Below are 25,315 nucleotides of genomic sequence, written 5' to 3'. Positions count from 1 at the left end.
CTTCTTTTCATTAGGCCAGAGCCCACTACGTGACCTGCAAATAACTGTCTACAAAAAATGGTTCCGTTATGCGTAATATCGCCTAAATTTGTGTTGTTGTAAATTATATTTTGCCCAATAAATAATGCGTAATTGTAACCACGCTCTTGTGTGAACAATGGCAGATCGCTTGCCTGGGCTGTCAGAGGGTGATTTAAATATGAAAAAACTTGGTGATGGAGTGATAAGACGATCACTGAACTCGATTATTGCAAAATATCGTGATTTATCAGTTTGTCACAGATCAATTATTTGCTTCGGGATTGCTAGCCTGCAGAAAAGGCGGATTAGTGGGTCAAAGGGCAAAACGCGATACACAAACACGGAGCGCGACCACGATCACGAAGCCCAGGTCGAAGCTTGCCGCACATGGTCAAGAGCTCATTTTCCAATCCTAAATTCTTCTGTCATATATTTTTTTTGCTCAATACCCTGAAAAGGTACCGAAAACGGCCTCCGCTGCGGACCTGTCGAGGCTGAGATCTCTAAAAGATACAACCGCTAAAAAGTACGACAAGCAGCCCCGTCCTTTCTATATGAGACTCCTCCGGTGTGTATGTCCCGCCGGCTTATCGGCTTGCGCTGCTGGCTACACGGTTGCAGGTACAACTCCTATACTTCGAGTGTTAAAATTGCTCTCGCTCACTTTTAATCGCTGGACAAAAACCAGGCAAACAAACAAACTAACTAACAACATCATCAACAACAGTGACAACAGCAGCGAAAAGCGTCAAATAGGTTACAAACTATTTTTGCTAAAAACTCGGCTGCATATTTTCCGATCGACGGCTCACGTTCACGAGAGTCAGGACGATGGGAGACGAAAATGGGGACGACCTAAGTATTCTTACTCTCGTAAACACCATTTGTGCGCAATGCTTGTCTGTTCCTGTATATCTTCTCAGAGTACCGAGGCTAAATTTAGCACCAGGTCTGATTGTTTAGAGGAGTTAACTCCAGACAAAGATTACAAGGTTTGCAACGATTAATTTAAAACCAAAATCTAGCTTACTTTTGGGCAAGTGGAGAGATGATTGTGCTAAGAGATCACGTGATCCAAAACATTTTTCTGCCGCGTGCAAATTTCCGGGTTGACAGAGGAGGGTCTGGGTAAGAAGGTTTTCCTTATCAACCAAAATGGCGGCGAAGTAACAAGTTTCTAGCGACGGAGTTGTAAACATGGAAAGAAAGGATTCCGAAAATCGTGACAACTTCTTTGCTAGTTTAAATCAGCTTATTTTAAGTTTAGAGCCTGCCATAAAGGAAGCTGGGTCGGTGTCGGCGGCCGAAGATATTTTAACACACCTAGAGGCAACAGACGAAAATTTTCACAGGTTTGGAAACAGGGTGTTCTGTTGGTGTCATTGCATCGAGTTCAGCAGACTCTGTTCTGAAATCTGTTTGGGCTTGATTAACCGAAAAGAGGTCTATTATAGTATACTTTATGCGGAGATATGCTATAGATATTTAGCAAAGCTTGCTACATGTACAAGAAAACCTACTGTGTCTACTAGACCACTGTACATGTATATGCTATCCATGCAGTAAGCTCAATATTATTATTGTAAGTTTTTTTATCGAAATAATATTCCCCCCTAGCTACAAGTAGTAACTTTTTACTGTTGATTTTTTTCTTTTTCCAAGTTAATATTTTTTTCAAGAACAGATTTTTACCTCTAGTCTTGCCTTCTCGCATTTAAAACCCCAAACTGTTTCACCAAAACTGTGGGCCTGGCGTCTTGGTCCCCTCTGTAACTCCGCCACTGGGGATGACATGATACAGACTGATCGGTTCTCTTTTCGAGGTGGACAATGTTTTTTTTTTTAAATCCTAATGTTGTACTTGAGGGGGAACTGATTTTATATTAGTTACAGGAGTAGCTTATTGATTAAAATTGGGTTTCTGTAACTCAACTTATACAAACACAGAACTTGCTGAGCCGTTGAAGTAATGATGGCATGGGCAAAGAGAATTTACATGCCACAGCATTTCTCATTCTCCGAAACTTCCACTCATGTTTCTATGACTCGATAAAAACACAGAACACGTTTTCTATTTCTTAAATAATTACAAGTGACAGTTCTTGTGTTATAAAATATTTGTACCCTTGACAAAGAAGAAGCTTTTACATGTAGCTTTTTGAAGTGATTTGCATTATAACTCACTTGATTGTTTTTGGTAAAATTCTGACTCTATTTGTTCACTAGATATGACTTTGTACGTCAGCTTAGGAGTCGTATTGACACCACTCTTACACCTTTAATTGACAAGAAGTTGGAGCGACTGACTGGAAGGGAAGGAGACAGAAACAACTCAATGTCTGTTATAACAGACGAGATTATAGCTTCACCTGAGTAAGTTTAAACATAGTTACAAATACATGTATACTATGGTATAAAGATTTAACTTAGACAGAAGGTAAATGTACCCCTGGTAACTTGAGTTTCATGCACTAAGCGATCATCAGACTGGTTGTTTGACACAAACAGCTAGTGAGATGATGATCCCTTAGAGCTTGAAACTCAAGTTACATTTACCTTCTGTCTTTATATCTTTATATTTTACTCTGCATATTTTTTGTATAGAGCACTCTTAGGATAGGTGAAATAATTCATTCATTGTTTATCCATGTATATTGTGGTATATTGTTTGTTTAGTTTTGTTTTGTATTTTTTCCTTTGTCTTAGATTCGTTGTTATGATATGAAAGGGTAACTGGCCTAGTAGAATTTAGAAGCAATGGAGTAGTGCTAGTCCATCTCAGGGTTGCTCGCAGTCCACCAGTGTATTAATTAATTCATTAGTAAGGACTAAGCCTTTATAACACCTGGCTGAAGAGAGGCACTGTGAAAATAAAAGTAAAGAACACAACATGCAAGAATACAACACACCAGAACCTGGCCCAAGCCAAGAGTAGAATCTGGACCGTTCATCATTCAATCATTCCAAAAAAAAAAAAAGAAAAAGAAAAAGAAAATGGAGTAATAGATTTACTGCATGTTCATATCGTCAAGTATACAGTAACCTGTTCTCATCATGCCAAACTTAACTTACAGATTTGTGGCCCTTCAGCAGTCAATTTTGGCTGATACAAAGGATGCAGTAAATGCTCTGGTAAGATAATACCTGTACTATCAATCTAAAATAACCATGGACATCAACATTTATACTGTAGGTGTACGGGGCAGTTGGGAAACACTACAATGACTTAAAAGTTTGTTTATAAAGTTGCACTGCCTTTATAAAGTGGTTCAATTCATATTTTGTTTAGAAAATAGTAGTTAATTTTTTTTTTTTTTTTGGTACTGTCACTGTAAATGTTTTAGGGCACTTAAGTTAAGAATATAAGGATATAAATTTTACTCAAATTATAGGTACTTATAGAATGATAGTAATCTAAACAGATCATTAATTTTCAGATCCAGAGTTTTTCCCAGAACCCTAGCCTTCGTACATCTGACTATGAGCTCACAGAAAACAGGGGTCGACTGCATCCTTTCAGATTGTCACTGGATTCAAGTGATGAGGATTCTTCTATGTCTTCATCTTTTGGACAGGTATCTTTTATACGTCCAGTACTCTATTATTAACGTAATGCTGTCCAAAAGTTGATTGTTAGAAACCTCCAAGTATTATCAACTTATTTATCACAGGAATTTATCCCAAAATAAATAGGGGAATTGAATTCACAGCCAAATGTATGCTCATGAATAGGGTGACCCCCAGAAGCATACATAATGTAAAACGTGCTGAGATCACACAAATTAACTCTGTTTGCCAACTGCAAGAAAGGTCAGAGTATTTATCAGATGCAAGATCCTGGGTTAGGACCTCCTTAACAAAAATTAATATTCCATAGAGTACATTCATAACACTGTTCGTATTTCTTTGGGCTTAGATGTTATTTTTGATCACTTTCCTTGCTTGGTTCATATTATGTATAATCAATAATTGTAATTGGTTTTTATGTTGTTTCAGACTGGATACATGTTTAATATGTCACCTGAGAAATTCAGCGAGATTGCAGAAAATCTGCATCCAGTTAAACCACTGCATGTAGGTTGAATTTAATTTAATAATATCCTCTCTCTCTCTTTTTTTTTGGATTGTTTGAATTTAAGAAAAGAGCTTCTTTAATTTTATTTAACATGGGACATGGAGCACTCTTATACATGTTAATGTCCCTTTGGTTACTGCTTTATTCCCACGAACACTGTACCAGGCTGGAATTTTTGAAGGTCAGGAACTACTCTACTTGTAGCCGTTAAAAAGTACATTATTTAGAAAGTCATAAAAATATAATTATTGATGTGTTGTTTAAACATTTGATAGATGACATTTTAACTGATCAATGCCATTACAAGTACACTACATACATATGATGTGTTCCTCTTCTTCTCTTTTTTTGATGTCAAGTTGTACTTTACGTGTATATACTGGGTGACTAACAGCACTTATAGTGTACATAGCTAAACATGATTCAGGACTATCACTACTCTTCTGGATTGGGTACATGTACCAAATGTTCTTTTCAGAATTTTTGTACATGTACACCAGGGGAGAGAGGTACTAGTGAATTTACTAGTGACCTAGTAAATTGGTTTACCCTATATGCAGCACATAGGTCAGACTGCTACTTAACCCAGACCCAGACTCTAACTCTAATACTCATTGACTACACATTAAGCCACTTGGTCTCTTTTTGGGGGACCCACACCATTTTCAAAGTTATTTATAACTGACCTAACAAAACAAGTTATAGACGAACAATACAAACAAAGTCCCTCACCCTAAGAACAAAATTATCTTCTCAGAGCTTTATTATCTAGCTCTCTGCACGCACTGCAGGCCTATGATGTGGGAGCATCATAGGCCTGCAGTGCGTGCAGAGAGCTAGATAATAAAGCTCTGAGGAGATAATGAGGTCTGCAGATTTGCCAAAAATGAAAACAAAACTGCAGGTCTGAATGAACTGCTGTGTTTTACTAATTACCAGTGAATCAATAGCAGAAGGTGGTCTGCCCTTGTCCTAAATAGGCAGAACATGCCTTACTTCCATTTTTCATTTATTAACATTGATATCCTTTTGTTGCCACAGGTTCGGATAAATGCTCTCAACACTCTGTATCAGTTTCCTCTCTCCGATGAACTTACCAGCAAGAATTCAGATGGAATAAGGAAAGGACTGTTAGCTGCACTGGCTGATGAAGATGAACAGCTGGCAGTATGTTCAAATTTATGTTTTCCAGATAAAATACTTGGCATCTTCTTCTGAAGTTTTCTTTGATGAACACAAAAGTACATACATGTATTGTGTTGTTTCAGAAAATATCCATATCCCCCAGGGGAGGTTTTTTTATCTGAGCTCCCACCCCAGTACAGTGTCCTTGTGCACAGGGGAGGTTTCCATGGAGACTTTCTAGAAAGTACTCATTTCTTTATTATCGCCACTTGACAAAGTTCTTGTTCGTGCAGCTGTACATTTGTTTCATATCCTTTGATTTGGCCATGGCAAATCTCAGAATTGTGAGGTACATTGTATGTACTGTTTGTGCTCCTTTTACTTTCAGTCTGGGGACAATTAACCCCACCAAAAAATCATGGAAAAAAACTGTTTTATGCAAATATTATTTCATGTGCTGGGTCGCTGAAATCTGTACTTGAACACTGGAATATTAAGTAATTGTAACTTGTTGTAACCATTGTTTCGTTTACTGTAGGAAAAGAGTCTCAAGTTTCATGCTCGAATGTTCATGGCATCTTCTGCTCATGTGACAAAAGAGATCTACACATGCTTAGGTGAGCATTAAACTGGTCAGTAGACATTAGCAGCCATAACATAATCGTGGCTCTTACTTGTGTAGAAAACACAGTTGGCCTAAAACAATAGAGAACGAAAGGACAAAATCTGATGAGTGCGAGTAATCCTGGCATCAGCACAGTCTCTGCAGCTGGTGCACAGAAAACTAATTTTTGAGCTTGCCACTCCAGCAAGCTCTAACTACAGGGTGGTATTAAAAAACTTACGCGTCAATATTACTGTTTGATGTACCAGATAGCCTGTATTGAATTTGAATTTCAAAAAAAAATTCCCAAGGAGTCTTTTCTTGTCTGTTGGTCAAGTGACGGACAAAGTGACAAATCCACTAGGCCCAGGCTTAACTGAACAGGACTTTCTTTGCACACTGCTCTGAAGCCTTGATTTCTATCTTAACAGAAAACAATGACCTAATTATGGGCATATCTTTTTGTTTCCTCTTTTAGCTGAGCACCTTGTCTCATGCTTCAGTGATGCTAATTGTCACCAGATAAACATTGAAAATGGCCTGGATGCATCTACCAGAAATAATCAAAGATTACTGAAGCGGGTTAGTGTTTTATGACTGTACACGGGTTTTTGTTGTCATACAGCAGCATGAAATAACAGTTATGAATAATTTTTCATGTAAATTGTAACACATGCAATATTTAGCATAAATTTTGTTCAATTTACAGCTATCATATTGGGATAATACTAAACATTATGCTCACATTTTTACTGTGTCAATTTTTTTAAAATTTCTATTAGTGTTAATAATGAATGGTTTATAATTTTTCACTTCCACAGTTCAGGCTTCTGAATGAATTTCAACATGAAGTTGCATCCTTCTGGATCAGATATCCTGAATGGTGTGTTGAACTCATGTTTAATATGAAAATTAGTCTGATTGTAGTACACAATGTACATTGGGTATTACAATCAGGTTGGTATTATGATAATAAATTATACACTATTATTTACATAATATCATGGGTGCCAAATTACTCCTTAAATTTTGGCACAAAATTTACACGTTAATTTATTATTTCACATGTGAAGTTATAAAATTGCCATGGCAATATTGGGTGCAAAATTTCTCGGTATGATATTGCGAGCGTATTTGTCCCCCATGATATTGCATGGTAATCAAATGGTATCTAAAATTAAGAAATAATTTCACTTGCATTACTACCCGAGTGAGTAGTAATTTTGCCAGCAGTATGGCTGCTCACTGGAATAGTAGATTACTACTCCAGTGAGTGGTAATCTTGCTACATAGCTAGTGACTGGATGTAATTTTTTCTTCTTTTAGGTTTCTTGAGACTGTTCTGGCGAGTACTTTCAATCTGTTCTCCACCAGTTCTGATCCAGAGTTTGAATCATCTGAGCTGCAGTTCATGACGCCACTACACTTCCTTGCTCTGATTGACCCGAGAGCTACCTGGTTTAAAAAGTGGATGGTAAGTTCAAACAATTCCTGCTTGCTGCAGATAGAAGCTGAGGTATTGAGAACCTCACATGAATCCTCAAAATTTTGTATTTACATGGTCTGATATTACAGTTTATGGAAAACCGTTAAGAGCATCCCACTTACCCTAACACAAATGATGTATCTTACATGACATAACTTAACTGTTGTTACTGTGTTATTAACCACTAATCATGATCATTTATTCTATAGCATGGTAATTACAGTAGAACTGTCGCAATTAAAGAACTCAAGAAGCATCCTTCTTTGGTAAGATTATAAAATTATCAATATCTATATTTTAATATATAGATCTCAGTTATTTATGAGAGAGTTGATCTGCTCTTTATCGCCAAGTTATTCAGACGAAAATTTAGGTTCTAACAAAAAACAACAACAATGTAAAATGAATTTAAATGATCAATATGTTTTCTATTTAATTACAATATAGCTGCATTGACTAAATGAGTGAGTGAGTAACAGATGGACGGACAGATGGACGGACTGACTGATTAACCGACTGGCAGAATTGGACAGAGAGATGGACAGATTGGTGGATTGACTGTCTGACCAATGGACTGGTCAACTAACTGAATGACCAACCAATGATTGATTGATTGTATTTTTTTGTGTTCTTTTTTCTAATGTACACTTAGTTGGCAGATGCCATCAGCCAATGTATTGACTTTTCCAGAACTTGTAAAACCCTACAGTCCTTGGAAATGTTGCAACTTAATGAAGAACAAAGAGGTAATCAGACAGTCAAAAGGAAAGAGTATAGTTTCTCATCATGATTCTTTCTTTGAAATAATTTTCTTGTATTTCCCTGGTTCTCGCCTCCTTTCTTTCAATATCCAGCGGTCGACGGAGAAGTTATGTGTCGACACTGACATGCAAAAACAGTTCTGATAATATGTGAATTATTGTTTGTTTGTGTGTAGATGATGATGGTAATGATGGGCTGTTTTATACTTCACAAGACCTGGAATATATCTACTTTGTTCACTCTTTGTGCCTGTTGGGGAGAGTACTTTTGTACAGCGGTGGCAGAGCACTGTTTCCTGTGTTATTACCAGAAAGAGAAGGTAGGTTTACTTGTAGAAGAATTAATGTACTATATAGTCTTGCCAAGTTTTTCTTTACTGAACTCTGATTTTACCAGTTAGGATATATTTTTGTGGATGACTTGGACTGAATAGGTTAAATGGAAATAGTTGCATGTTTGTGATAATAATTGAATTGATGGTTTTGCATTTCAGAAATGGTGACAATTTCCAGCCTCCTTGTTTCATTGATTAGAATCATGTGTACAGCTCTGCCTGGTGCAAGTGCTAAGCTTGTCTTAGATGGTAAGATCATGAACTCGCAATCCCGAGACTGTCTCAATGTCAGGCTTACTGATAATAGTAACCTGCCAGCCACCTTGGTTCCTTTTAACACTCTTTTAATAATTTTGTGAGTTCCATTTGGAGAGTGACTTTTCTGGTTCAACTCACATGCTTCTACATTCCATTATTGATGCTTTTTGTGATGTTAAACGTCATATCACTAGTGTTTTCTCCCATATGTTCTGTGACAGATGTAACTTGTAGTCTTGTATTTACATGTTCGTATTTGTGGATTTGACAGATTTGAAAGGACTTAATACATAGTGTAGTGTATATTAGTTAATTATTCTGTTGATTTATTAATTAATTTTAGGCTTGTACATATGTAAAGGAAGTTTTAACTGGTTTTTTCGATATTTTAGCTTATTTTAGCCAATTTTTTCACTTCATATTCATTTTATTTTAATATTTCTTTTCTAGTGATATACCTGTAAACAAGCCGGTGAATTATTGTAGTGCACCACCATAGCTAAGCGGATATTCACATTAAACCAGTATTGTATTGTATTGTATATTTAACAAAAACCTGACATCAATTTCTTTTTTACGATAACAAATTGTCAAATTGTCCGCTCACACCCATTGACGCATCGCATGAATTATGAATTCATGTGTCCGTCTGCTTATTGACAATAAAAATTAGCCAATGAGCGCGTGAGAATTTCTGCAATTATCGTAAAATGTCTTGTGGCTATTCGTTCCCCCTCTCCTTTTTAAACCCGTGAAAGCCCCCCCCCCCCCCTCTCACGTCAAGCCACTGTTTGAGTACATATACATCTAGATCCTGTCATTGCGTTAAACGGTTTTTAATTTAGAACGTTGGATATTGAAAATTATGGCTATAACAATGAGCATTTTATTTTGTCTCTTGTGACACATCATCAGTTCAGTTTCATCCTGGATACTTGGTCTGTGATGTGCTAAAGAATATTGCTTCCTGCACCAACTCTAGCAAAGAATGTCTCTGTAAGGTAAGTACGACTACACTCAATATACCACGTGATCAAGATTGTCATGTTATTTTCTTAACTGTCCACTCCCCCTGTGGGGCTCTTCTGGGCCAATATAAACAAACGCTAAAAGAAGTATCTTAAATAAACATAACATTGAAAACCTCATCTGGCCGGCAGGGGGCAGACCAGTTGAATATTTTCAAACGTGGCTGAGGTTTTTTACTCGGGTCTGCCTTGAAACAACTCCAGCTGGTGGTAAAAAAAATGGGACGTAAAACCCGCTACTGGATTTGAAGTCCGCCGCTCTAATCACTCGGTCACGCTTCCTTCAACATTGGATTCGAGACCAAAGATGACAGTACACAGTCTGAGTTAAAAATTTGATTATGTTTGTTTCTCGTCCCAGGATGTGATAACCACCAGTCTTCTGTCTCCCGTCCAGTCCTGGCTTGATGTAAGTAGTCAAAAAATATGAAACGGTCTTTTGTTTTACCAATACCTCCTTACTAAATATATTTCCCATCATTTCTGTACTTGTTTGATTTATTTATTTATCTCTTTCCTCCCTCACTCTCTTCCCTCCTTTCCTCCGCTAAAACGCTTTTAATACGCTTGACATGCACGCAGGTTACCTCCCTTTGCGAACTTGTTTTCAATTTTGTACTTTTGAAGAACATTCAGAAAATTCGTGTAAGCCTTGAGTTTGAAATCCCCAAATATATTTCCAATGCTAACAGGGCTCGAAAAAAATGCCTTGCGGTCGTCCGGAATAAGAAGGTTTTCCTGCCGGACAAGTAACTTTTCATTCTCACTTGCCCAGTGGGTAAGACACCGGGCAAGTTGTCTTTCAACTAAGTGATTAAAGCAAACGAAGGCTTGCCCAGGGCAAGCAAAATTTTTGACCTGCTTGTCCGAAGGGCAAGCTAGAATTCAAGTTTTTTCGAGCCCAGGCTAATCAGCCAAGTATAGCAAAGTGTACAAGTTCTTACGAGTATACCGCCAGGCAAAACGTTTTGTGGCAGCACATTTTCGTAGGAAAATGGCTGGTTAAGCCAAATTTCGACCAACCTGAGTAGAGTTCGCGAGGATAAGTTTGCTTAATTAAGGAGCCCAAAGAATAAGTGGATTAAGAGAACGACTGAGAGATACTTGCTCTATTGTGTTTTTGTGATAACTCTTTGACGTTGTATTTTTCATTTCAGGGTATGGACAGCTGTGACACACCGGGTGCTGAGAACACGCTTCTCTTGGTAGCTGATGTTTTAGCCACACTGGCTGTTACAGAAACAGGACAAAGGCAACTGTTATATGGAGAAGCACAGGACAGATGGCAGAGAAGCAGGTATTGCAGTGCCTCTGCCATCCGTTGTAAGGATTCCTAGCTTTAAGCTTCGAAAATGGACTCTGGATTGAACCTGAGAGCATCAGTAGATCGTCTGGTGTGATCATCTGGTTGAGAGTAATCTTGAAAAGATCTGTCAGAAGTGGCAACTTGCAGCCTTGTACAGCTGCTTCGACCTTCTTCGATCTCACTAACACAATGCTTAATGCTCACACCATTTCCTCAGTATTTCGTGGTATTACTATGTTACAGCAGGCTTACGTAGCATAACGTACCGTTGTTTAACGTAATGGAAATATCGTATGTTTTCGAATTAACATTTGGTCTCTGAACTGAAGAGTTGTAAATAAGGCCCCTGAGGCCCTTATTCGAGGTGTTATAAACTTTTTATCCAATAAAAAAACCTGTTGTCAACAAATAACAGGGCTCAGATAATACAAAGTTGCTTCAATGCAAGTTTGAGGACATTTATAACACAAATGTGTTATAAACACCCTACCAAAAGTCCACTGAACCAAACCTTTAGTAAAAATCCATGTTGACTAGTTCCTAATGAGCACTGATGTTGTTATATTTTTGTTGCTCTGATATTCAGGTTTTCCCCAGCTCACACGATAGCGCAGTTCGCCAAGAAAGCTTTATCTGACAGACTTCCAGGCGGAACACCTTCCAAAGCGGTTATTTCTGGCTTCTTGTTCATTTGCCGACAACTTTACAACACATGTGATGGACTCATGGTACTGAATCACTATGAACTGCATCAACATATCGCCAACGCCTGGATTAAGGTGAGTAGCTACACTGATCATCATCTCCTTGATATCTTTAGCATTTCAAAATCTGAGTCGTGGCCGCACACATGCGTTAAAAACAATTCGAAGAGCCTAGATTAATTTTGATTCCCGCATTTTTTTAACGCTAAAACACTTGGTGCTGTAAATGTTATTATTCATTTGTTGTAAGACATCCTGCCTTGTTATATTTGGTTGGTCTATAGTGCATTCTTCTGTTCTTGTACTCGATCTACTGAGTGTGTATCCCTTGTGAGCCTGTCCCCTCATAATCAACTAGCTGTGGAGTCACGTAGCTTACTGCGCATGCATTATGATGATACCTTTGCTTATATAAATACGCTGAAAAGTAGCTCTAATATGACTGGCCACCTCTCGACACTACACTAGTGTCTTGAAATCGTTTCACAGAAATGGTCGGAGAAGAAGAAATTGGTAACACTGTAAAGTTTCAATGCTCTTGTTGAATGGTGAAAACGTGGATCATTTGTAAATCGCTGAATTGTAGAGTTCCTTTGCCTTGATTCAATAGATCATAAAATGTGACAAATTAGAACTCCGGCCATCAGTGACCACACAATCCTGTTGTATATTCATGACTATTTTCTGGAATTGATGGGCATTATCAAACAGCAGAAGCACGGCAACAGGGAATCTATTTGTCAATATGAAGCAAGTGAAGAAATTTTCTAGTTCACTTGTGCACAGCTGTATGTTCATAATTACTTATTATATACTGCCTTTTGTTTCACCAGGTACTCGAAACAGCCTCTGCAGATACAGAACTAGCGTCCGATGAAACGCCACCAGAATTCATTCAGGACGAGGAACTGTAAGTATTTACACTGTGTTATCTGTTGTTGCTTTTGTTTTCAGTCTTGGCCTGACATGGAAAGTGTTCAAAATAGATAATTTAAAGTAGAGTAAGAGTATGGCGCTTGTCGCTGAATTTTGTAATCAGGGTAAGGCTTTGTCTTTAGACTTTCTTGTCACTACTCTTACGTGAACGATCGCTACAGAAAAATAAAAAAAATGAAGCAAGGGACGTGATGGTGATGCATTGATATGTACGTTTTCTTGATCTTTTTAGGCTTGTCTGGGAGAGTTCATTGATCGATAACCTGTTAAATTTTGCTGGCACTCCAAAAGGACTGCTGCTTCTGCAGCAGACTGGAAAAATTAATGAATGCGTGGCTTATATGAATGAGAGATATATCAAGAAACTACAGGTACAGAAAAGGTTTTTACTTTAACAACGTATAAGAAACGTTTCGTCGGAAAAGTGCGGACAGGGAATTACACTTTCATGAGTTTTTCCAAGTTAGGGTATGTGAAAGGGTAGGGAAGTCAGGGTATCTTGACTCACACCACAACATGAACTGAACAAATAAAATACTTGTTTTTTGGTTAACATCTCTTCTGGTAATGCGTGGTGTTCTCCCATAGTATTGTTCCTAACTTTATTCCAAGGGTTTAGAAAAGGGATGCAGTGTTCTAAAGACGGTATGTCAGAGAGGTACCTTTTTCAATAAAAGGTATTCGAAAAGGTTACTTTTTCTGTCGAAATGGTGTACAAAAGGGTAAGGGGTTGAACCTCGTGGCGGAGCCTCCCCGTATAAAACTTTCTAGGGTAGCCCCCTCCCCCACCCCCGGGGGTTGCTGGGGCAGTTTTCATGTCTCTATTCAATGTTTTTCCAAGTTAAACATCGTCTCTAGTTTCCGTCGTTTTTCACCGTTGTGTATAGAGTATCGATACTAGAAACTGAACGGAAGGTTTTGTTCTTAGGTGAGTAAGTGTGAGAAGTTTGGTTATGGAGTGATGGTAACACAGATCGCAGCTACTGCTCCGGGTATGGTTGCACTGGAAAACAGAGGTAAAGACTGTATTGTAATAGTAAGTACTCGGCACAATGGAACGTACATCCTGAGCTCCACATCTGCGTGCAGTTACTTTAAAAGCTATACTAACTTAGGTCGGTAGGGAGGTAAACTTTATTTTAACACACTTGCCCCATCAGCCATACCATGGAAGAAAGAAAGCTGATTTCCACGAGGGGCGTGTGGTTTGGTGGGCCTTGTGGTAGTTAAGATACAAGTCACATTTTTCAACTTTTTACATATCCCAGAACTTCACTGGCGGATATTAACTATGGCTTTAAGCATGTGTGAAACGATGTCGCTTGAGGGAGTCCGCTGAGATTATGGTTCTTAGCAGACTTTCTAAAGCGTTTCGTGTCTTTTGAGAAAAATGACCGATCAGATTCACAGCGTGGATCATTGCAGAGCTGCGTCATGAGCATGGAATTTTTTGGGTTGAATCTTAGACTTGTCTTGAGCCGGGAAAGAATTAAGCTCTCCAAGCGGAAAAGAAAACAGATAATACACCAATCTTTTTAGAAACGTGACAGATTTATGTAGAGTGTTTTTGTCTTTCAACATACCACTTCAAGACATAACTGCTATAAAGAAAGTTAACACGATTATGTCTCTCAGTTTCTATCGACCACCGTGAAGCTATTTCACTGTACACAAGTATAACGATGGCTTTAATAGTGTTAGGGCTATTTATACGGGGGAAAATAAGCCGCGGCTGACACAATCCGCGGCTTACATAAGACGCGAACTTACCGTATAAACGGTACATTTTAACAAGTTCACGTCTTATACAAGCCGCGGCCGGATAACATAAGCCGCGGCTTGTGTACGACGAGGGTTTTGAGCTCGGCTTATGTAAGACACGAAACCACTCGTATAAATGGAATCGCGGCTTATTTGCGGCTTACGTAAGACGGGAACACACACTGCGCAAGCTCACGTTTTCCCCGCGCTCGCACAATTTCGCGATTGCTATGACAACCAACACAAAAGCGAGGCATTAGTCATTTCGCATCTTATATAAGCCGCGGCTTATAAATATACCTATTGTGTCACTGTTCCGGCGTCTCATTAGGGTTTCTCAAGCGACTTGTGCATGACATTTGGACGGTGTTTGAAAGTGGGCAGGACAGGAAGCCTGCTCCTCCCAGAATCAAACACGTGGATAGCATCGACAGCAGAACCTACAACAAGGTTTGGCATTCATATGTATGATAGCCTTCTTCTTTGCCATGTTAGTCAAACCAGTCTTTGAACTTTGTTTTAATAATAATAATAATAATAATAATAATAATAATAATAATAATAATAATAATAATAATAATAATGATAATAATAATAACTAATTGGGGACACCTAAAAAGAGTTACAATTATCACGACTATGTACAAATTAAATTTTTAAACATTATAAGTATTTACAAGATAAAAGCGTATCTATCAAAATAAAAGTACAAAAGAGAATAAAGCTACAAATAAAGTTAACTAAGAATGATGAAAATAGTCAAGTTGAACACATATGACATTTGCATCCACTGCTTGCATCAATTAAAATGTTGCATGCGCACGCTCAGAAGAACTAACAGGACAGCAACCAACCAGTTTAACCGGTTTTTTATAGAACAAGTTGTACTCGTTTATGTTATTTGTATCTCCCAGAGGTAAACTGGATAGTAAGTTCTCTGGTGGTCTTACAGAAGTCGTTTCATTTTCCTCTCCTAGGCACTCAACAATCTTTTGAGCGTGTTGTCAGCATTTCCTGCTGTATATGAAGTTCTTGCCGACGATTGTCGTCCATCCACATCGAGTTCTGAGGTGGAGGAGACCATCACAAGTCGAGACGCGTTCTGTGCACCTGTCAGTATTATGGTGAGTAAATATATCACATATTAACCAAGCGCAACGGCCGTAGTGGGAGAATATCCGGCTTACTGGAGGCCTTGACGGTACGAATCGAACGCAGCTTGGGTGTTACAGAAAGACCGAAAACTCCGAGGGTTGCAAGTAAACCTGGTTAATAAGAGATTTATTACACGGATTAACGTTTGAAAACGTGCTGTGGAAACTTTAGAAGGTCCAGAACTGAGAAAGTATTGGACCAGGTAATAAAGCGTTCTGATAGGTAGATATTAGTTATTGGTCTTCTCAGCTGTGTTAGTCGTGTAACAGGGAGGCAGGCATGGCGGCCCTAATGGTTAGTGTGTGAGACGCCGGATCGCTCCAGGTTCTGCCGTACTCTTTTTGTTGTGTGCTTGAGAGGTAACCCTGTAGTGGACTAGCGTCCCATTCATGGAAGGGAGGGAAGGAGGGAGGGGCTACTACTCCTAGTTGCTTGATTCTGTGCTCAATTCATTCTTCGCCGAAGTAACGTCCGAGACTCCAGTTCGAACCGTGAAATTCAGTACTGCTGGTGACGTAGCTGTGCTTCGTTTAGCATCTCGGATTGATTGTTGCTCGGAATCTCAGGCGTCCGAAAGGCGAGGCTGCCGAGACTGTTGTTGTTGTGACGTATCTTTCTTTCTTCTCAAACAGGATTTAGTTGATCGTTTCATTATGATTGACTCGGAAGAGAAGTTCCATTCGCTATTTAACTTTGAACAGTCACATCACTTTGGTCTCAGGTACGCCAACGTAAAATAGACATTTTTGCATTTCGTGTCCACAGCAATAGGTCCTTTGCAGGATCCGGTCACATGGTACGGAATAAATTATGCTGGGACGCAAGTTACACAGTGGGACTTTCAAAACAAAGGAAAGTCTGGCTGGGTTGGTACGAGTTGCTTTGTTTTGGAAGTCCCACTGTGTAACTTGCGTCCCGGCATAACTAATTCCGTACCATGTGACCGGATCGTGCAAAGGGCCTAATCTGGCTCTCATCAGAGCGCGAGATCTGGAAACGAGATTCTGGCCTAAGATGGCTGCTCGATTGAGGCAAAAGTGTTGGTGATAGTGAGTTAAAGAGCAATTGAAAATATACTGAACAAGGAGAGAAGCTACGTAAGCTTGAATTGTGTTCATGTACTTGTTGAAATAGTAAACAAACGAAATGCACTTGAAAGGTACAGCCTTTACTCAAATCCAGGTGCTTGACCGCAGCTGTATGTTATGAAACGTTCCGTTTGGTTCTAAATTGTAGAACGGAACAAACCATTGCACGGAGCTTTCTTAATGTAAAGGGCTGTTATCGATGTCGCTTTTCTTCTCCTCAGAGTGCTAAGTGTCCTGTGTTCATGCCTTGACACATTCCTCTTTCTGGAATGTTGCTATCATTTTCAAGAGCTCCTGCTTCAATCTCAGCTGGACAACAGATTAGACAATGGGTAAGACTTTCAATTAATTTTTGTAAGTAATCGTATTTAGAGGGTTACTTGGCACTATGGTTCACAGTAAGATTGATTTAGGAAGACAATTCTCGTTTACAAGCACGCCACTTTGTGTACCATTTCTTTCACAGAAAAAGCTGTAATAGTATAATAACCAGGTTCAAGTTGAATTTGTTTTTTTCTGTGTAATTTCAGAAAGGACTACATCATCGACATGTGTTCTGTGGACAGGAACCACATTTTGGTCAAAACGTATCTTGTTGGGGGCGCATCAGAGAGGATCATTCCTGGCATGACCTTAACTGAGGTAATCAAAAGTGCTCCTTAACTATACGTCGGTGGATAAAGTCTTCAGGACTTCAAGTAAAGGGTTCGTTAAGAGAATAGTTTATTCATTGATGACTTGATTCATGTATAGACTGACTGTTTGTCTGATGTCATTTGTGGTAGGATTTGAATAACCCTTACCCTTGGCCTTTGTTTTCGTCTTATCCGCCTCCTAAAGACTATCTTCCTGTTGAACAAATTTCCAAGATGACAGCATTTGAAGAAGGTTGGTAACTGTAATTTCTTCATGCATGCATCGTTTTCGATGTCTTCTGGAGGCCTAAGTGTACTATTTCAAAACCAACAGTTTTTTTAACATGATTTACGATCGTTGAGATATCCACTAAAACCTATAGACAGCCCATGTAATGTTAGCTTGGCTGTGCAGATGGCCAATCGGATTCCAGAGGAAGTAGTTGTAGAAGTGCAGGATAACTGGCAATTAAAGCGATTTTTTAATGATTGTCGTATAACCTAAACCAAAGGTATCACGCTTGGCCAAGCATTCATAGCATGTAATAAAGATAGGAAACATTTCGGGCGTGTTAATGTAAATCTACCGAAGACGACATTTGTTTGATTGGTGTACAGTACTGAAGGGCTGTCACTTTGTCTTTTGCAGGTGATACTCTGTTGGAGTTTCTGGAGAGCAGCGAACCAATGTCAGCAGACAGGCAAGTCATCTTCTTGCTACAGCAAATATTGATGTTGGATAACCTGTGTCTCGAAATGGACCACTCAGTGCTGCCCCCTACCCTATCCTCAACCCGTACCCCACCACCACCCTTACATGTTCTGTAAGCGAAAGTTGTCCGTTAAAACAGAACAGAATTTAGATCTAAGGACAATTGATTTCTAAAGATTAAAGCCGGTAATTATATAAAAATAAATACTACCTAACACCTTGATCTAGGTAGATAAGGTGAGCTTGTGTTTTGTTTGTTGTTGTTGTTGTATTTTTGTTTTGTTTTTTTCGGCTAAATGTCTGAAAAAATAACGAGCGTTTTGGCATTGCTGCCTTCTTGAGGGCTCAAATATCTTGATTGATTTTCCCAAAACACTCTAAAGAATAAAATAAGCCTTGCCTGATAAACCTTTTCTGTTATATAGCTTCACTTGGCTTCAGGAATGTCGAAAAATGTTCTGTCAATCGCTGACATCTGGAAAAACCAAAGCAAAAGGAAATGGTTTGTACATTCATAAACCCCTATTCAGGCAAACGAAATACAAGGAGGAAGCAGCGTGGCCGCGTGGTTTAGGACGCTGGTGTTGTAATCCGGAGTCCCGGGTTCAAGGCCTCTACCCTGCCACTATAGCGGGATTTGTTTCTTGGTAGTCCCGAGTTCAAATCCTCGGTCGTGCTTTGTAAATAGCTAACTGGTCTGCCTCCTGTCAGTTGGGATTTTTAAGTATGTTACGTTTATTTGAAATATTTGCTTCCTTTGTTTCAGTGGCATGCCTGTAAACTAGCTAAGCTTAGTGCTTGTATAGCTAAGTGCATGATCACTATAAATAAGATTTACATTACATTTTTGCATTTACAAAAATGTATTTCAACCAATTTTCGTTTTGCTATGCTAAGAAATTTCGGAATCTACAAGATCGAAAAGATTGACAGATCTTAGTCCATAAGAGCTCGATGTTTGTACTTGGTACTAGTTGTAGAACTGTTTTGCTAAATGTAATCAGACAGAACTGATCAATGACATTCATTTACTTTAACGAAGGGTAGATAAGTTCTTACTAATAAAAAAGAAATCAATTTTCATACTTAAACTTATCGTTTTGCTGTTTGACAGTCTTGAAGTTGTTACTTGAGAAGGTTTGTACAGCATTGACAAATATACCAGAAGAAGCCATATTCCCGCTGATAGACTTTTCGGGTAATTACGCTGAAATTGTTTGTTTCAATTTCAAGACTTCTCTGATTTGAGTTCCAGTAATGCCGTATTTATTCATCCTCATTTGACAGCGAGTGAAAGCAGTCTGAAGACTGTGGAGCTATCAGATATAGAGAACCTGGGCACGAAAGTAGCGGTGCGATACGGTGTTCAGTTGAAGTTGCTCCAGTCCACCACGGACGGAGTGGAAGATTTGACCTACCTCTTGAAATACTCCAAGTTCTTTCTACAGGGACAACAGCGGACCACAGACGTCACGTTACGTATCCTTGTAAAATCTATAGCGCCATTTCCGTCAGTATCAGCGAGAATTTAGGTCACATTTAACAGTATACTTACCTCGGAAAGGGTTAAATTAGAACTTAGGAGATGAAATTTAGCTATTCAGACCAATTTTTGAAGGATGCGTTTTAATAGCGCGCTGAAATCCGTATCTAGCCTGCGTAGCAGACGTTTCCTTTGCATTTACAGGCGGGGAGTTCGAGCAAGCGAGCGAGCAAGGAAGCGCGGCGGCGGGGATGAGCAAAAATGGAGGGGGGGGGGTGGGGTGGGCAAAAAAAGGAGGAGAAGGCAGGTGGGAAGGAAATGAATAGTATTTTGCCCCACTCCCTCCCCCAGCTCCTTTTGGCACTCGCTCGCAGTTTGGTTCTCTTCGCGTGCGTTTGGAAATGAAGATGGAGATTAGCCACAGGTTCCAATGATACTTTGACTCTATCATTCCCTAGGACTGGAATAAACTAAACCTTTTTTACCTCACGTCACCTTTCCTTGACCCTGTCCCTCTCCTGATACTAGGTACTCTCAGTGGTGACTATGTCGGCCATGATTGGTTTGTATCGACAGTTTTTCTCATGATGTATGGAGACCCTGATCTGGCCTGGGAATTCCTCTTCAAGTGCTCCAGTCTTGTCAGTTCTGGTTATCTGTGGGTTCGTAGACTACACGCTTCGGTAAGGAAGCATTTTAGAACTGCCATGTAACTCCCTAGCATGGGTGAGCGAGTATACAGTGAACTCCTCGACGGAGACCTTAAAGCGGGTTGTAGAGTAGCTCGTATTGGAGTCATAAACGAAGCCTTCACTTTACAGGCTGCTGATTAATGCAAGAAGTCAGATCTGTCCCAAACGCGTGCGTTACCAAGGGAGGTGAAAAACTAATGCAATCAGTTATCACAAGCTCTTCCACAGATATTGTAGTAAAATAAGCTCTAGCCACAGTCGGTGCCCAAATGGCAACTTGTAAATGGTGGCAAGTGCGAAAAAAGTCGTGTGTATAACCACAATTGGTGTGGATTTGCATCTGAAATCATCTTTGTCTTGGTTAAGCTTGCCTCACAAATAACGGGTTGTTGTCTTAGCGCTCAAAGTTCTTCTGAGCTTATTTTCTGATCAATACTCAAATAAGTGTGGTCTTCGGGCTGGTAAATGCTGTTATCTCTGTTGTCATGGCCCTAGCTCTAGAATGTAAATGGCACATTCCCCTGACTGTCCCCAAAGCTCATCAAGTGAGGCTTCGCTTTTCTAATCAGTGACGGCTACATGCATAACGCAATGTCTTCTTGTGAGACCTCTTGTTATCTGGCTACTCTAAAGAGGACTTCTGTAATTTCCTGAAAAGTGTACAATCTGATCAGCCATGCATGACTTCAATTCTGTGCATCACCAGGCTAAAGCAGAACCAGAGTGAAATGAATTTCTTTATTGTTTTTCTCAGGTTCATTTACCGGTGTCCCTTACAGTCAGCGGTATTCCTCCACTCTATTCGTGCACGTGCCATAATGTGGAGCTGATACTGATGGTTTGTACCATAGTTATTGTTGGATTATTCTAAGTCCTAGCGTAAAATGAACCCAGTCACCTTCTGTACCCAGTTTGTACCACTTATCTGGATGAAGTTTATTGTTCAATGTGCCGACAAAATCTATCCTGTGACAGAGATACGAGACAAATCTGTCCTGGAGGTTGGTTATATGACCGTTTTTGATACACTGGACCCCATACGACGGGCGATTCATTCCCTATTTCTTTTCCATAACGTAACAAAGGCTGTTGTTCCTCCCCCCCCCCCCCCCTGGATTGAATGTTACGACAACTTAGGTTACCCTACTCGCCTCCCACTCCCTTTCCGCATTTTTGCGAAGTTGTCCTGAAAAAAAATATTGGTGCATGAATTTATTCTCAATGGAGAGAGTCTATTCGAGAAAACTTTTTTTTTTTCTCGAAACATGGCGCTTGATCTCGTCCTTACAAAAGATAACTGTTAAACAGAGCCCAAAGAACACATTTTCTTGTCGTTAATTGAACGTTTATTATTATTATTATTATTATTATTATTTTCATTTTTTTAATTTTTTTTTTTTCGTTTAGGCTGAAGTGCCTCTAGTGTATTCTGCCTTTAGGATGTCTGGCTACACTCCGTCGCAGGTCAGTATAACCTTGTAAACAGCTCACATCAGAGACGACTGAGTATGCAAGCGTGCAACTGCAGATCACATTTTTGGAGAGCAGCTAATGACTGAAATTGTTTTCGAAGAATCTTTGAAAAAATGTAATGCACATGTGAAGACACATGTAAAAGAAGAAACATTGCTGAAGTGGCATATAGCGAGTAAACGCCAGTGGGCTATTTGTGATTCGCTAAATTCGCGCACGTATCGAAATCAGAGGAGCGCCATGAATTTGGAGCGAGTCGAAAGTGACGAAGGCTTTTCTATCGGCACTGAGAGGGGAGGAATGTAACACATGTCAACAATCGAACGACCTATTGAGCTGTTCATGTCGATCGTGATTTTATTTATTGTTTGTTTATTTATTTATTTATTTATTTATTTTATTTATTTATTTATTTATTTATTTATTTATTTATTTATTTGCATGCCATCTTCACAGATTTTTTTCTCTTGATTTGCTCCATTAGATCTGCCAGCACTGGTTACGACAGTGTTTCTGGAACTATCTGGACTGGGAAGAGATCTGTTTGTACATTTGTACCTGTCTTACAATGGGTATTGACTATCAGGTATGTTTATCAGGTGTGGTGCAATGTTGGTGAGTTTCATATCTTTATCGTAGTAGTTTCAGAGCCGTGAGAGTAGTTTGTTCATGCTACAGACTATATAATACGTGCGTCGTTTCCTTTAAAGGAAAACGCCAGTTTTTAACACGGAGAATCGTTCCACTGTTATTTTTTCGTGCATGCACCATTTGTATTTATAAAGAAGTCAAAATCTTCTATGATACTGTATTACACCAAAACGGCGTGAGGTTTTGAGAGCACTTGAAAATTGTAGAAGGAATTGGAGCATGAATCATTCTTCCCACATTTACCCTTGTTCTCTCACATGCAATGCGCAATACTTGATAATGACTTTAGCTACTTCTCTATCACTTTACTATACTGGCCTTCATGGATCTACACAGTATGGGTCAGTACCCTTCGTACTCTGCTACAGACTAGCGAGATCCTATCCATGGCAACAAGTATTACGGCAAATTAGTGAATGAGTAAGGGTACTGGAATGAGCCTCAATTGCCTGGACCTACCGGCACACCCATGAGTTAGCACTTCAGTACCTAATCTTATGTGGCAGTATGATTTTGTCGTACCGTTCCAATCTGTTTGCAGGTGTACTTCTGTATAGCAGTTCTAAGACATTTACAACAGGACATTTTAAGAAAGACGCAACAACAGCAGCTATTGATCTTCCTAAAGGTGAGTTCTATCTGTTTTGTTTTTCAGCGACTTTCTTCAAAGGTGGCATTTGGTGCAGTTGTCTGGAAGCAGCTGCCTCTAAGGGATTGGGTACGCCGTACCTCACAGAAAGTGTGACTGACAATCATGCGTGCAGCTAATATACTCGTCATCCACCTCCAAATTTAACACATCTACTACTAGCGCATGTGGTGCGGTGGGCCAACGGCGAGTGGATTGAACTCCGGGAGAGCAGTCTGGGTTCGAACACTGGCCGGGATCATTGCGTTAAAGACAGATGTTTAAATGAGTACCGGCAAATTTAATGGTGGGGGTAGCCTTGCGCTGGACTAGCTCACCAGAATCCCATCCAGGGGGAGTAGAAATACTCCTAGTCACTTAATGCTACAGAAACCGACGATAAGCGTTGGTCTGATGGGCCACTTAGCTTGAACGCAGATTTCACCTATCACTCCTGTTGAAACCCTGAAATTTTCCTGGAGTCTTTGCGATGACTTTAATTGCAAGTGCAGCCGCAAGGAACAATTCTTCACTTGACAAAAGTGTCACTATTTCTTTTCGACACATTTTAACAGCCTGATCTGGTCTTTTTACAGAGAGATTTTAACTGCAAACTTTTGTACCAGAACTAATTGTTAATCTTAACCAAACATTCGTTTTTTTGGTCTTTCCTGTAGGAAAATCCAATCCCCAACTTCAAAGTTGCTGAACAGCTGGATTTCATGCAGGAATTAGAAGTTCGATATCGTCAGACAATCCTGTCTGACCTGCAGAACATCACCAAACCTTAACTTCTGTAATAGAACGAAGGACGCGATTTTCTGATTCTCGCGCGTATCCACGCACACATTTACGCACACATCCACGCACAAACATCGACAGGCGCACCCATCACATACAACTCGCGAGAGGGTAACTCTGCGCATTGCCTAGGGGCATGTTTATGTGTGGAAAATATGTCCTCTTCCAGCGTGACCTGCAATGGAGGGTGACCCTTCGAACAGGAACTACTTTTCTCCATAAAAAAGGACCTGAGGCCCCTAACAATGACGTGAATATTTATAACGTGTTTAAACAAAATATAACTAAAAAGTGAAGAAATTGGGGGAAATTTACGAAAAAGAACTCAGAAATAACCACAATCCAGCTATCGCCAGTGATTATAGAAGGAAACTAGCTTTGACGTTGGTGTTGGTGTTGTTTCAATCTGGGGTGGGTCGACATCCCGATCTAAAAAAACTCTAAACAGCAGTATAATGGTAATGGGTAGGAGATGTACTGTCCAAGGTAGACGATTTTATAACCCTGCAAGGGTATTTATTGTGTTCATAATGCACATTTGTATATAAATATCAATCTTACTGTACATATATCTGTTGATAGCGAGTCTAAGGTTCGATTACGTACTGTTTATAAATGTTTCCATTTAAAATTGTAGTATAAAAATGCCTCCAGGCTTTTAGCCATAGAGCAATTATACAAATTTGAAAACGAAATAAATCGAGTCATATTGCTGCGTAGTGAATATAAAGTTAATAAATGCTGTAACTGCAATTATAACACCGGTTGTTTATCGTGTGGCCTAATACTTGGCGCGCTGGGCTCCGAATCCGCGAGCAGTCGAGTTCAAGCCCTGGCCGAGGTCATTGCCATGTGTTCTTGAACAAGACACTTTACTCTCACAGTACCGTTCTCTCTTCACCCCTGTTCGAGGTGTATAAATATCTAATGCTGGAGTTAACCCTGTGGTGCCTGGCATCTCGAGGATATGCACCTGTCAGCTCGCGAGGCTCTAATTCATCATACAGGTGTAATTGACACCGGTCCTAGCGTCTTTATCGCCATTTATCTGTTCTGATTGAATGCGGAATCACCTAAATTTTCATGATACGTCTCACCGCGCCGCGTCGACAAGAGTAGGAATGCCGCGTCCAGCTCTTACGACCTAAACCTTCGTTTCCTTTTGTCACTACTACATGAATTAAATTTTCATCGTTTCCGACTCCAGTCCGTTCACCCTGCTCTCGATCATAGTTATCTCGAGCTTACTGCTACTTTTCAGCCCTTGCCCCCCTCCCCCCACCCCCCTCCCCACAAAAAAGATATATCGTTTGTTTAGCCATACGATAAAGGTTATGGCACTCGTTGTACAGGTTAGGGTTCAACCAATCAGAGAAACGAGCGAATTCGGACTTTGACTGTCCTTGTTTACTTCGTGAAACACTTGAAACACTAAGGAAAGCCCTTAGACTTTGATCTGCCCGTGATCAACACGTGCTTTGGCCCAAAAGATATAAACACGCTACCAAAAATATCAATTCTCTCAAGAAATGTATGATAACATGGCATGTTTTCTAAACAACCCTAAATGACATTTCTAAAGAGTTGTGTGTGTACA

At 39.6% G+C, this 25,315-nt stretch overlaps 1 protein-coding gene across 1 annotated transcript; it reads left to right on the top strand.

Moving 5' to 3' along the window:
- Positions 1-53: 53 nt before the first annotated feature.
- Positions 54-24,998, top strand: LOC145466347 (protein broad-minded-like). Its single transcript, XM_081450063.1, has 37 exons — positions 54-1,373; positions 2,248-2,394; positions 3,096-3,153; positions 3,459-3,596; positions 4,018-4,095; positions 5,138-5,263; positions 5,760-5,838; positions 6,304-6,407; positions 6,647-6,708; positions 7,152-7,299; positions 7,521-7,577; positions 7,964-8,057; positions 8,249-8,392; positions 8,567-8,656; positions 9,581-9,666; positions 10,055-10,102; positions 10,851-10,990; positions 11,586-11,778; positions 12,537-12,613; positions 12,872-13,010; positions 13,568-13,655; positions 14,732-14,850; positions 15,378-15,524; positions 16,188-16,276; positions 16,865-16,975; positions 17,174-17,285; positions 17,429-17,531; positions 17,928-17,979; positions 18,416-18,492; positions 19,105-19,188; positions 19,278-19,469; positions 20,002-20,156; positions 20,920-21,003; positions 21,573-21,629; positions 22,123-22,224; positions 22,831-22,917; positions 23,595-24,998. Exons 1-37 carry the CDS (start codon positions 1,219-1,221, stop codon positions 23,706-23,708), a joined length of 3,936 nt encoding a protein of 1,311 aa, XP_081306189.1. The 5' UTR covers positions 54-1,218; the 3' UTR covers positions 23,709-24,998.
- Positions 24,999-25,315: the final 317 nt, after the last annotated feature.

Source organism: Orbicella franksi, chromosome 13 (genome assembly GCF_964199315.1).
Source record: "Orbicella franksi chromosome 13, jaOrbFran1.1, whole genome shotgun sequence".
NCBI lineage: Eukaryota > Metazoa > Cnidaria > Anthozoa > Scleractinia > Merulinidae > Orbicella > Orbicella franksi.
Note: the sequence above shows the minus strand (reverse complement) of the source record. Positions and strands in the feature narration are given on the sequence as shown.

Coding starts and splice junctions, on each gene's coding strand:
- LOC145466347 (XM_081450063.1), top strand. CDS start 1,219: ATGGAAAGAAAGGATTCCGAAAATCGTGACAACTTCTTTGCTAGTTTA. Junction 2,395..3,095: donor GAGATTATAGCTTCACCTGA/GTAAGTTTAAAC, acceptor CTTAACTTACAG/ATTTGTGGCCCTTCAGCAGT. Junction 7,300..7,520: donor CCTGGTTTAAAAAGTGGATG/GTAAGTTCAAAC, acceptor TTTATTCTATAG/CATGGTAATTACAGTAGAAC.